The 13267-nt window shown below is 51.1% G+C and overlaps 1 protein-coding gene across 2 annotated transcripts in view; it reads right to left on the bottom strand.

The window, feature by feature from the left end:
* The window catches only part of LOC147669023 (uncharacterized), an 85840-nt gene that overhangs the window by 16435 nt on the left and 56138 nt on the right, over nt 1–13267 (bottom strand). For both annotated transcript variants that reach the window (XM_086948277.1, XM_086948278.1), the window contains exons 2-3: nt 11166–12801; nt 9060–9161 (exon numbers count right to left, since the gene is read on the bottom strand). In XM_086948277.1, coding sequence (XP_086804403.1) covers nt 9060–9161; nt 11166–12771 — 1708 coding nt within the window. In that variant the 5' untranslated portion in view covers nt 12772–12801. The remainder of the gene's footprint in view (nt 1–9059; nt 9162–11165; nt 12802–13267) is intronic.

Genomic DNA, 13267 nt, shown 5'->3' with positions numbered 1-13267 from the left:
GAAGGCCGCTTGACAGTCTGGGGTCCAGTTGACCTTCTTTGGTTGGTTTTTGGAGGTGAGTTCCGTGAGGGGCCCCACAATGCTGCCATAGTCCCTCACGAACCGCCGGTAGTAGCCCGTGAGTCCCAAGAAGGCGCGGACCTCGGTCTGGGTGATGGGGGGCTGCCACGACTGGATGGCAGCGATTTTGAGTTGCAGCGGTGCCACCAGACCGCTTCCCACCTGATGCCCGAGGTAGGTCACGGACCCCTGGCCAATCTGACATTTGCTGGCCTTGATCGTGAGGCCGGCTCGTTGGAGGGCCTGCAGAACCTCTCGGAGGTGGTTGAGGTGGTCGGACCAGTGGCGGCTGTACACAGCGATATCGTCCAGATAGGCGGCGCTGAATTCTTCGAGTCCCGCCAGGACCTGATTTACTAGCCGCTGGAATGTTGCTGGAGCATTCTTCATGCCGAATGGCATGACCTTGAAGTGGTAGTGGCCATCAGGGGTGGATAAGGCAGATCGTTCTTGGGCCCGGGGTGTGAGACCGATCTGCCAGTAGCCCGCTGTCAGGTCGAAGATGCTGAGGTAGCGGGCAGCTCCCATGCGGTCGATTAGTTCATCTGCTCGGGGAATGGGATGTGCGTCGGTTCTGGTGACCGCATTCAGGCCCCGGTAGTCGACGCAGAACCGGAGCTCAGGAGTGGTGCCGGGGGCGGCAACTTTGGGGGACCAGTACCACTGGGCTGGCCCAGGGGCTGTCTGAGGGCTCGATGACCCCGAGCGTGAGCATCTTGGACACCTCCTCTTGGATGCAGGCCCGCACCCGATCTGGTACGCGGTAGGCCCGATGTCGGATAGGGGGACTGTCTCCAGTGTCTACATCGTGTGAGCACCAGGGGGTGACCCCTGGGGTGAGGGAGAACAGAGCGGCGAACTGCAGTAGGAGGTCTCGGCAGCCTTGACGCTGTTCCAGGGTGAGGGCCTCCGAGAGTCGGACCCCGTCCACGGAGCCGTCCTTCTCTCGAGCCCGTAGGAGATCAGGGAGTGGCTCGGAATCCTCCTCGGCTCCGTTGTCTGTTGCCATCAGGAGGCTGAGCTCCGAGCGCACAAAGTGGGGCTTTAGTCTATTGGCGTGGAGGACCCGGAGGGGGTTCCGTGAAGATTCCATATCGATGAGATAGGTGACAGGGCTCTTGCGCTCGACCACTTTGAAGGGCCCTGTCCATTTGTCTTGCAGGGCGCATGGTTCGGTGGGAGACATCACCCATACCTGTTGGCCAGGTTCAAATTCGATGGAGGAGGCATTTTGATCGTACCACCTTTTCATGTCTTCCTGACTGGCCTCCAAGTTTGCTTTAGCCATTTCTCTGAACCGTCTGGTCTGGTTGCGTAGGGCCAGGAGGTACTTGAAAACATCTGGAGGGTTCTTCAGAGGGGGCATTTCCCAACCTTCTTTGACTAGGCTGAGCGGCCCTCGCACCGGGTGTCCATATAAGAGTTTGAACGGGCTGAAGCCGAGGGACTTCTGGGGGACTTCTCGATAGGCAAAGAGGAGGCACAGCAGTAGCACATCCCACTGGCGACGGAGGGGCTCTTCCAACCCCCCAATCATCCCTTTGAGCGTGCGGTTGAACCGCTCAACTAGTCCATTTCCTGGAGGGTGATAGGGGGTCGTGAATCGGTAGGTGACCCCACACTGTTGCCAGAGGGATTTCATGTATTTTGAAATAAAGTTTGTGCCTCTGTCGCTGACGACTTCTCGGGGGAAGCTCACCCGGGAGAAGATCCCCATCAAGGCCCGGCCAACCACCGGGGCTGTCACAGTTCGCAGGGGAACAGCCTCGGGGTAGCGGGTGGCGTGGTCCATCAGTACCAGGATGAACCGATGTCCTTGTGCTGTACGGGGGTCCAGGGGCCCCACAATGTCTATTCCCACCCTCTCGAACGGGGTGGTGACCACTGGGAAAGGTTGCAGAGGTGCTTTAAGCTTGCGGCCGCTCTTCCCGCTGGCCTGGCACGTGGGGCAAGACCGGCAGTGCTGGAGTACGTCGTTCCTCATCTTGGGCCAGAAAAAGTGGGTCACCAGGCGACTGTAGGTTTTGTCCTGACCCAGGTGACCAGCCAGGGGGACATCGTGGGCCAGGTTTAGCAAAAAGTCTCTAAAGCGGAGGGGCACCACTAGCACTCGACTGGCCCCTAACTCCGCGATTCTCTGTTCGCTGTACAACAGGTCATTGTCCCAATAGACCCAATGGGTTCCGGAGGTATCCCCTGCGCTCTGGGCGAGGGCTTGTTGGCGGAGTCCCTCGAGGGAGGGACAGGTCTTCTGCTCTTGACGAAACTGTTCTTGGGTGGGCCCCCCTTCCTGACGCCACTGAGCCAGGTCGGGAAGGTCCTGGAGCTGGGCGAGCCCTTCGGGGGTTTGCTCTGGGGGGGTCGGCATGGTCGGTGTCTTCTACTGGAGCGACCGGGGGAGGAGGTGCCGGCCATTCCGGTTCTTCTGGTCGGGGGATGGCACGGGCGGCCATGGACCGGGTGGTTACGCACGCCCAGTCCGGGAGGCCCAACATCCCCAGGTGCTGTCTTCTCTCTACGGCGGCCCACGGGGAACTCTCCAGATCATTTCCCAGGAGGCAGTCTATGGGGGCATCACCTCGGACCGTCACCTTCAACATGCCGGAGACTCCTCCCCACTCGAAGGGGACGCAGGCCATCCGACAAAGACTCTCTGAATTGTCGGCTGAACGGACAGGGCAGAGAACGTTCGGCAGGATCTGTTCTGGGGTCACCAGGTGACAGCGGACGGCTGTCACACTGGCCCCGGTGTCACGTAGGGCTTCGGCCCTGCGTCCATTAATGTTCACCCACTGACTGTACTTCCGGGTGTTGGCGGGTAGGGGGGCCCGTGGGACCATGTCTTTTCCCCGTAGGCACGCTAGAACCATGGCGGCGGGTTCCCATTCTTGGTGTTCTTGCTCACGTTCCTCGTGTTCTTCGGAGATTTGTTCTTCCCCCAGGGCGGCGGCAGCCATCTGGCGGGGTCTCGGAGTCTGGCTCTGTGGACAATTCGGGTCATTTGCGTAGTGGCCGACTCACTGGCATCGGTGACACGTGACATTGGCTCTGTACCCCGGGCACGCCGGGGTGTTGCCCCGGTTGGCCGGGGGTGGCGTGTTGGCAGCGGAAGCGGCCGGGGCGTTGTCTCTTCCTCGTCCCTGGCCCCCTCCTCCTCCTCGGGGACGGTGCTGACCTGGGTGGTTCCGGTTCTGTTCCTGCGACCCATTTCAGCCCACTCGGGTGATTTCCCACCGGTCAGCCTCGGCGGCGAGCTGTCGTGGATCAGTCAATTTACTGTCGAGGAGGTGCTGCCTGAGCTCGACGAAGCAGTTGTTAGATAGATGCTCCCATACCATGAGATTGAAGAGTTGCTCGTAGGTCGTTACATTGCTCCCCTTGATCCAACCCTCAAAGGCTCGGCTGAAATAGTTCACGTACTCCACCCAAGTTGTACCCGGGATCCGGGTGCAGTCTCGGAACCTCTGGCGGTACATTTCGGGTGTGAGCCCATAGCGGGTGAGGAGGGTAGCTTTCATGTGGTCATAGGAGGTCATCAGATGGTCTGGGATCTGTAACAGGGCATCGCGGCCCTCATTGACGAACCTCCCCCATAGACCGGCTCCCCAGTCGCTTCGATCGATCCGGTGGGAGGTCATAGCGATCTCGTAGGCCTTGAACCACTGCTGTATGTCGTCATCTCGGAAATATTCTCGAACGACATCCTTGGGGATGTGTACCTTCTTTTCTGTTGCTCCCGGGGTGCGCGGTTGCTCGGGCACCCCTAATTCTTTGTTCTGCTTACGTAATTCTATCTCTGCTAGTTTGCGCTCGTGTTCATACGCCAGTCTCTTCTCTTCGAGCTCTCTTTGTCTCTGTTTTTCTTCCCTTTCTTCTCGGAGCCGTAGATGTTCTAGGTTCAGTTTTTGTTCGGCTAATTTGAGTTCGCCATCCATTTTGAGCCGGGCCATTTCTAGTTCATGTAGTCTGTTTCTCTCTCGTTCTTGGATTTCGTTTTGCGAAAGACCCGTTCTTCGCTCCTCGGGAGCCGTGGTGTTTTTCTCTGCTGCTGCGACATTTTGGTCCGGGGGTCTGACGGCCCCGGTTTCCGCCCATGACTCAATGGCGTGCTTGAAATCGTCCTTAGTACTCAGACCGGTGGTAGCGATACCTAGTTCAATGCAGAATTGTTTCAACTCACGATGGCTGTACTCTTCCAATTTCTCCATCTGGAATTTCTCGGTGGATCCGCTCTCTTTGGTTGTCATTGTGGTTTCGTCGTGGGGTGAGCTACTCTCTGTACGATTACGCGTTGATTCGGATCGCGCCGCTGGCCACCAATGTTAGACGGACCGGGAGGGTCGGCCGAGAATAAGGGGAGAGGTCTCCGGGGAGAGCCGTCTCCAGCGATCGTACAGACGAGTAACTTCCCCCCCCACAGATGTACACCACACAAGGATAAGGTTTAACGTTCTTTATAAGCAATTCTTTAAGTACGGTGAAATGGTACAAGGAGGTCTGGACTCAGGGGTCCCCTCGGTTCTAGTCTCTTGATTGGGAAAAGGGTAGCGGGACAGTCTTGTTACCAATCTGGTAGATGAGATAGCTCACAATCCTCGAGCTCGGCGTTCTAGATGATCGGGCCGCGGCGGAGCCAGCAGGTCCCGGGAGGGTTGAAGGTAGCGACGGTCCGCGGCGGAGCCAGCAGGTCCCGATGAAGGTGGTGGTTACAAACGGTCCGCGGCCACGCCAGCAGGTCCCGACGACGATGAAGGTTTCAGAAGGTTGCGGCAGCGTCAGCAGGCAGGACGATAGTTCGCAAGGCAGGACTACGGCAGCGCCAGTAGTCCGTCAAGGATGAGTTCTTCACTGCGTCTCTCGACTCCAGGATACAACTGCCTTCCTGCTCTGGAGCTGCCCCAGTTATAGGTCTGGTCCCCTTTGATGTCCGGACCCTCGCACTTGGAGGTCGGGAGGTCCGGGATGAGGGAGTCCAGACACCCAGCAGGGGGGTGGAGCCAGTGCCCGGGGGAGCCGGGGGCGATCGGCACCTGGCGGGGGAGAGCCATCGGCACCTCTTTCTCCCATTGACCTGCCAAGTGGGCCGCTCACCTCCTGGGTGGATGGTGGTGCCGGGATGTCGGGGCCTGGCCAGGCCCAGGGTTAGGGTCGATCGGAGGCCACGCGGCCTCGTGGCGCTGTGTCCAAGATGGCACCCAAGCCGGGCGAGGGGGCCGGTAGTGATTCGGGTCCATGACGTGGAGATGTCCAGGGGCAGGGGTCCCATATGAGACGGGAAACGGGTGGTTGTTGCGTGTCACACCTGAGGAGCCGGGCTCGGGCCCGGTCGTACTAGGTTATTAGGTCTGGCAGGTATTGATACTTTGGCTTTGGGAGCCCATTCGGGGAGATGAGCTATGGATTCTAAAGCTTTTGCTGAAAGTTCTTGATTAGAGGACATTATGACTGCGGCAGATTGGTCTTCCGATTCTACTTTTAAGACATGTTATCATAAGCCATTTTTTGATGTGGCATCTACAGTGGGGGAGTAACTTTGAACTAGCATAATCCGAAGCCTCCGTGGACTGCCATAGAATTAAAAGAATTCTAGTGGACGCCTCAAGAATTTTCAATTCTATTAAGGACACGGATGCGAGGATTATCCCACCCTAGAAACATTGATATTCAATATGTGATATGGATTGTTCATTTTGGAAATTGTGATTTCATGCATTGCTTTGTATAATGATGTTGGGTTTCACCCCGTCCGTAATAATGTTTTAAGTATATCCAGTGAGTGGTATGTTACGGCTTTCTCTGATCTCCTGAAAATATAAGAGAATATAAGCTGTAATATACCACTCACTGGATATACTTCAAACATTATTACGGGCGGGAAGAAACCCAACATCATTATACATAACATTGCATGAAATTACAATTTTCAATATGAACATTTTGATGTTTTGTAAAGAAAGAGGAAGAAGATTAGTGTTCAGGACATTTATACCTTTGGGGGTTACATGATATGGGGCATACCATGGCGTGGCAGTCCTTTCGGGTTATGCTATTTAAAGTTTTATTGGCTGCTGCGTTTTTCAGTAAAGAAAGAGAACCATAATCCTCGCCTCCGATTCCTTAATAGAATTGAAAATTCTTGACGCGTCAGCTAGAAACATTTTTATCCCTGTGTTTCTTCTCATAGGCTGATGAAGTTGATTATCTTTGATTTCTTTTGGAAACTTATTTCTTGCTTTGGGAGTCTGAATGGACTGAGTGACTCCTTTGTGGTCTTTGACTGTTTTACACCGGGCGGCTGTGGCTACAATAGCTCTCCTCTGCGCCTTTTTGCTGTGGGGCCGCTAGTGCATGAAACGGCCATGCATGAGCGGTGTGAAATAACGTGCCCACACTTTGCCTACAGGTGGTAAAATAAATGACTTTATATTTTCTGGTGAATAAAAACAGCATGTACTCTGGAAAGACCCTTCCAAATTAGACCAAACATGCTCTTCATTTTCATTCTTTCTCACATAGACTGCACACGGGTGCCAGCCTTACCCTTGAGCATACATCACGAATGGGAACTCCACCACTGCCACCTCCCATGCCCAGTCTCCAGCCGCCATGAAAGAGCCAGTGAACCTGTCGACAGGAGAGGTGGGAACAGATCTTAACTCCAGTCCCCATCACATACCAGAGGGCTACAGGCGTTAAATGCTCAGTGCTGACAAATACCGTGATCTGCAGGTCACGAATAAGGCCAACTCGCGCTTTTATCCTTTCGAGGGTGGCAAACTGAGTGCCTTTCATTTAAGTTTTAGAAACTCACCTTATTTATAGCACTTTGAACCAGTAGGAGTATTGTACAAAGTACCACATAAAGATGATATTATAATAAACAGATTTTGAATCTCAAAAACAAACCTGATCTTTGGAACAGCTATATTCGAAAAACTGAAGCAAACTGAGTTTGCACTATTTAAGCTACGTTTATAATAGGAAACAATAAAAATTCATTTTGACCAAAGTTTAGTTTCACCATTCACATTTTAAAAGTAGAGGCATGCCCGTTTGTTCCAGTGTTTTTCGTATGAACGCAACAAATATAGAGCACATTGAGTTAGATCTATTATTTTTCCCGCCTCCATATTTTAAACTGACAGTGGCCTTCAGGCCCGCCCATTGCTTACCATTGCTTGTCTTTACTGTTACCCACATTTGCTTGACTCTTATTAGTCAGCTCTTGTGGCTTTCCTTCCGCTTCTGATGTTTGTTCCTCTCCTGGAGCACAGACTGATTACTTGCATCTCTGCTCCCTTTTCAGGCTTCTACTTTTTATCTTTTTGGTTGAGCATTCCAGGAGAGCGCATGTGTTTTCCAGCTGTCTCCCTCATGCACTTCGAGTTCCTCATCCTCTTTCTTGCCTTTGTATTTCCCCCCTCACTCTCCTTCAGATGCCCTTCTTGCTTCCTTAATTCCCACCCCCCATCTTGCCGTTCTAGCATGCCACCCCCTCTGTTGTATGTGTGCGCCCCTATCATTCCTTTGTCCTTTAACTTCACATCAACACCCACTCTAGCTCATTGCACATGCGCTTCCCAATGGCCACTTACCTTCCATTGTCCTTGTGCTTCCCGATCCCTGCACGCCCACCCTTTGTTGTCTGTTTTGCGCACTGTCCACCTGCTTCGGTATCGGTTTCCAGCAGTAGCTTAAGTAATAAAAGAAAATCCACAAAACAAGGAAAGTGTGCAGTACCACAGGCTGCTACTAGGTGTCCCTGTAAATCCATATAGGGTACTGCACCCTTAATGCAATTATAAAGAGAAAGATTGCAACTGAGCAAACGTTTCCATTTGTTATTATTGGAAATGATGTATTTTTTTTATATTTATGAGTTTTTATAAAGCGCGAACATTCGCTCCGGAAGGAGCATCTTGGCGCTGTGCATGCATGAAGTAGATAGGTGATTGATGATACATGGTGAGGATCTGGATCTAAATGGCTGCCAGTACAGAGGTGTCAGGTTGTTGATACACCCATGTCTTGAGGAGTTTTCTGAAAATACTCTCCTTTTCAATTAGTCTAAGGTTGACGGGTAAGTTGTTCCATGCCCTTGCTGCCAGAACGGTAAAGGTTTTCCCACCCCTAGTTTTGTATTTGAACCTGGGGATCATTATGAGATTTGTCCCAGAGGATCTCAAACATCGTGTGGGGTTGTAACAAGTGAAGCGATTTGCAAGGTAATGGGGCCCTGTGCCTTTCATGGATTTGAAGACGGTGAGTAAGAGTTTAAAAAGAATTCTTTTATGGAGTGCAATAGTGCATTTTTAAAACGCAAGGCAACAAAAATCTCACGTCCAATAAAAACAAATAGAAACTTGAGCTCAGCTGCAAGGTTTCTCTTTATAATTGCAGTAAGGATGCAGTACCTTATGTGATCAATAGAGGTCCCTTTACAATGCCACAGGGATACCTCGTAGCAGCCTGTGGTACTGCACCCTTTCCTTGCTTTGTGGATTTTCTTTTATTCCTTATGCTACTGCTGGGATATTTTTTGACAAACAAAAAAAATGTAACAGACATTATCACTTGCAACGGCAATAGATCAAACTTTCATGAATGCGAGACCTATTGCATTGCAAATGCTTGCCTATATATGGGGGTCCACAGTAATGTGGTGTGGCCGGTAGGCAGGACTTATGAAACACAGACCTCCTCTGTGAGTCCAGACATGCTGTCCAGTAAAGAACAGTTACAGGGAGAAGTCCCACCCACCACAGACCGTATTGTGTTCAGTCTGGAAGAACCACAGGGAGGGCGTTTTTAAAGGGCAGGGCCTGCGGGTTAGAAGCAATACAACTTAACACTCTGGCCACATTAGGGCACCCCTGACACCCATACAGGACCCTCGGAGAGCCACGCCAGGGGAGAGCAGGTGGTAAGCTTCCTTGGTGTGTGTCATGTGAGACCACTTGTGTGTTTGTGCACTGAGACTTCCGCCACGTGTCACTCACCTGAGGGACAGTCACTGCCATGTTTCCTCTCGGTGCCATCATCCACAGGCCTCAGATCTTCTGTCTCTTTTAATGAAGACACACAGGAGGCGGCCATAGAGTCTGTTTCAAAGGAGCACAGCATTAATATTATCATAAAAGTTAAAAACAAACCTTATTTAAAAAATAAAAACATTAACTAAATAAATCAACTAAACTAACCACATGGCTTCTAATTAAATTTAGTAAGTATTATTTAAAACTAAAAATGTCAGTGAGGGTAGGATTTTTTTCAATACAATTATTAAATCGTTATTTATAAATTAAACTAATATATTTAAATTAGTTATTAAATAAACATTTAATCTGATGAGTTGTTCTGCTAGAACATTTCTTTTTATTCGTTCTAGGTGAATAACAATACATACTGCTCATTATTTTTTAAAGAACAACACATTTTAATAATTTTCCTTGCACTTTCCTATAGGGAGATTTCCACCACATTGGCAAAGACCCCCACCTAAGTGTGAAAAGTTACTATTAGTACCATTACCCTTGTTATTCGTTTTGAAGAAAGCTTTAACCTCTTAATTTGAGGGGGTGCAGACATGTAAGTGAACAAGTAGATGTAAATGTGCACTCAGGAATGGTGAACCTCAAACAAGTGCAACTGGGTGCAGGAGTAAATCTACACAAGTAATTGTACCTTTGTGACTTGGCCACTAACTAGGTTTTGTGCCAAACAGAAGAGTGTAAAGTAAGTTTTTTCACTAATGCTAATGGCCTTTTAATGTCGCTGCCACACCCCTGCACGGCTCCTTTCTAATCTACACAACGACACCAGGGCTGGTCTGCGGTCACTAAACCCTCCCAAACCAAATGAAGGGGGTTCTCAGTGTCAAGTGTAAGCACGTAGACCTTATTCGCAGCTCCAGAATCGATCAGTAGGTCACATTGTCATATTGCACTGGTTAACAAAGTCACTTGCGCACTCACACTATATCTCTGATGCCCCGTGGCAGGGACTGGTTCCAGAGGGCAGCGGTGTATGACAAACTATGAAAGGGACGTCTCCTGCAACGGTACCGCCAGAACTAATGCTTGCTATGCTGGGCTGCCTCAGTGTGTGCTGTGTTGGACTGCCTCGCCGTGTGCTATGCAGGACTGCCTCATGGAAGGTGCTAAGTTGGACTACCTCAGCATGTGCTATGCTGGACTGCCCAGGGAAGAGACTGTATAGAACTCTCTCTCCCCTGGCAGACAGTATAGGTTACTCCATGAGACAGTACAGAACGCTCTTGCCCCTAGCAGACAGTATAGGTGACTCCATGAGACAGTACAGAACGCTCTTGCCCCTAGCAGATAATATAGGTGACTCAATGAGACAGTATAAAATGCTCTTGCCCCTAGCAGACAATATAGGGGACTCCATGAAACAGTTCATAACGCTCTCACCCCTAGCAGATAGTATAGGTGACTCCATGAGACAGTATAGAACGCTCGCCCCTAGCAGACAGTACGGGTATGGATCCATGACACAGTAGAGAACGCTCTCGCCCCTAGCAGGCAGTAAAGGCGACTCCATGAAACAGTACTGAACTCTCTCGCCCCAAGCAGACAGTATGGGTCCATGAGATAGTATAGAACACTCTCGCCCTTAGCAGCAGTATAGGTGACTGCATCGTGCAGAGTACAAGGCCCTATGGGACTGTCGGTGCATTGGGGTGTCCAGGGCAATGTGCAGAGTATGAGGAGAGTTGGATATCAGGCATGGTCTGCAGGATGTTAGGAGAGGGCAGACCACGCCTGATATTCAACTCTCCTCAAACCGAGAACCGAGACATTTTCTGGTTTCAGACCCTCTTGTACATTGCACAATGCCCGAAATCACTCCACAACCACAGATCCTTCTTAGTTTCCAGGGCCCTTGCGCTGGACATATTGTCCCACACACCACATCCCACAGGCTCCGTCTTGTACGCAGAGGTTCTTGTAGGGTGCGCATTGCCCGTCCCAGCACCCGCAGCCCATGCCTTACACCTACAGATCTTGAAATGTGCACATTAACCAACAAACCACCACCACACAGCCATGTACCCTTCTGCGTAAACACAGACTGTGAAATACCTGGCATAGCTGGTATTAGAACCGATTCCAGAGTTCTTCTCGCCAATGAGCCTATGAGAGTCGTCCCACCTGCACGGAGAGTGTCCCGTCCGAGGCATGATGTGGGTGCGGATGTACTGTGGGCATCAGTACATGGTGACACTACCTTGTAATCCACGTCTGCCTCATGTACATCAGGACGCACCGGCTGCATGCGCTGGTTCCACTCTGAGCCACGCCCACCAACGGGCAATGGTTCTGGCTTTAGGTGTTCACCTGGTTCCTTCCCATCTGGAAGCATTACTTCTAAGCTGTGGTGCTGCTGTGGTTCATGCCCTGGTTCCTTGCATGGGTCCTGCTGCAGTCCCTGTCCATCTGGAAGCACTCGTCGGAAGCTGTGGTGCTGCTGTGGTTCATGCCTTGGTTCCTTGCATGGGTCCCGCTGCAGTCCCTGTCCAGCTGGAAGCACTAGATGCAACTTGTGGTGCTGCTGTGGTTCATGCCTTGGTTCCTTGCATGGGTCCCGCTGTAGTCCCTGTCCAGATGGAAGCACTCGTTGCAAGCTGAGGTGCTGCTGTGGTTCATGCCCTGGTTCCTTGCATGGGTCCCGCTGCAGTCCCTGTCCAGCTGGAAGCACTCGTTGCAAGCTGAGGTGCTGCTGTGGTTCATGCCCTGGTTCCTTGCATGGGTCCCGCTGCAGTCCCTGTCCAGCTGGAAGAACTAGATGCATGCCGAGGTCTTGCCCCCCCAGCAGTCCTGGTTGTAGGTATAGTTCCTTCTGCTGGTCCAGCCAAGTCTGAAGCATGGGCCCTATATGTTGTTTCTTCTGCGAGTCATGCAACCCTGAAGATGGTGGCTTTATTAAATGGCTGTCTTGTGGGTCCCAACTATCAACAGACAATGGCTCTTGCTTCAAGGGTTCATCTAACTCCGGCTCACTTGAAAACACTGGTGGTAAGCCGGGGACCCGCATTGGGTCATGACTATCAGGAAAGACTTGTAGACTTGGACTAGGCACCCCTGGGCTCCCTGGACGAGCAGTTGGAAGGGACCTGGGGAAGCTACAATCTCCGACGCCTGCTGGACTCACTGCCTCCAAAGACACTGCACCGCCTTCTAGGAAATCTCGACCCTTTTCTGCCCAGATCTTTTCCATAAGATGTGCAACTCGAGAAGGGACCTCTCCCACTGAATTGTGCAAGTTATCGAGTTTGGCTTCCAGCCGCTCTAGCATGGCCAACACTACCAGAGTGGAAGGGTGCCCCACATGGGACTCTGGATTAGGACCACTGTGCGCATCGGAGGTCATGTTAGGGGGGGGGCGAGTCCTGCTTACAGTTGTGCTGTAGTTGTTCACATCCTTCTCCAAAGCATTTATGAGGATGCTTTCTTGGCAGGACCCAAAAAGCAGAGTGTCTGTCATTGGTAGCTTTCCAAACTCTTCCTGGGCGGTCCATCCACAGATCTGGGAACCTAGGTTGTTGGCGCCTCCAGGCCTGTGGAGATCTTCAGGTCGTGGTCTTGCAGCAGAGAAGTTATGACTTGGAAAGGCTGCAAGTGTTGCTCTTAGACCTTCATGTGAATTTGGGACTTTTCCATCCCTTTCTGAAGCCTGCGCTCTCCACATTCTAAATGTTGATGTTCTGCGGTCCAGTGTCTGCAAAGGGGATGAAAAAAAGAACAGAAACATTTTAAAACGAGAAAATCAAGGCAAAATGTTCAAAGTAACAAGAGAACGGCCAACCTATATAAAAACTCCCTTGGTTTTGTGATGCACCTCACTCCTTATACAATCTCCTCAATAGTTTGAACTGAAAACTGAGCCTTATGCTCACAATGTGTGCAACTCACCTGCCCCTGCCGTTCCTCTGGGGCGGTTAGAACAACCCAAATACACTTTACCAACTGTAGGTTGCACCACCTAACATAAGAAGTCCATAAAGAAGTAAATATACGAATGTCCGCCCAATGTTGAGAAAAATCAGAGTTCTTTATTCTTCTTTACAATATTGACAATTGTACACCAAACAGCCAACACGTTTCATTCTATACGAAGAACTTCATCAGGGCTGTAAAACAATATTTAAAAACACATATGTAGGGCGTGGCCAAGATGGCAGCTT

The sequence above is a fragment of the Lissotriton vulgaris genome, unplaced genomic scaffold (genome assembly GCF_964263255.1).
Source record: "Lissotriton vulgaris unplaced genomic scaffold, aLisVul1.2 SCAFFOLD_2865, whole genome shotgun sequence".
NCBI lineage: Eukaryota > Metazoa > Chordata > Amphibia > Caudata > Salamandridae > Lissotriton > Lissotriton vulgaris.
The sequence above is the reverse complement of the archived record's forward strand: the minus strand, read 5'-3'. Positions and strand labels throughout refer to the sequence as shown.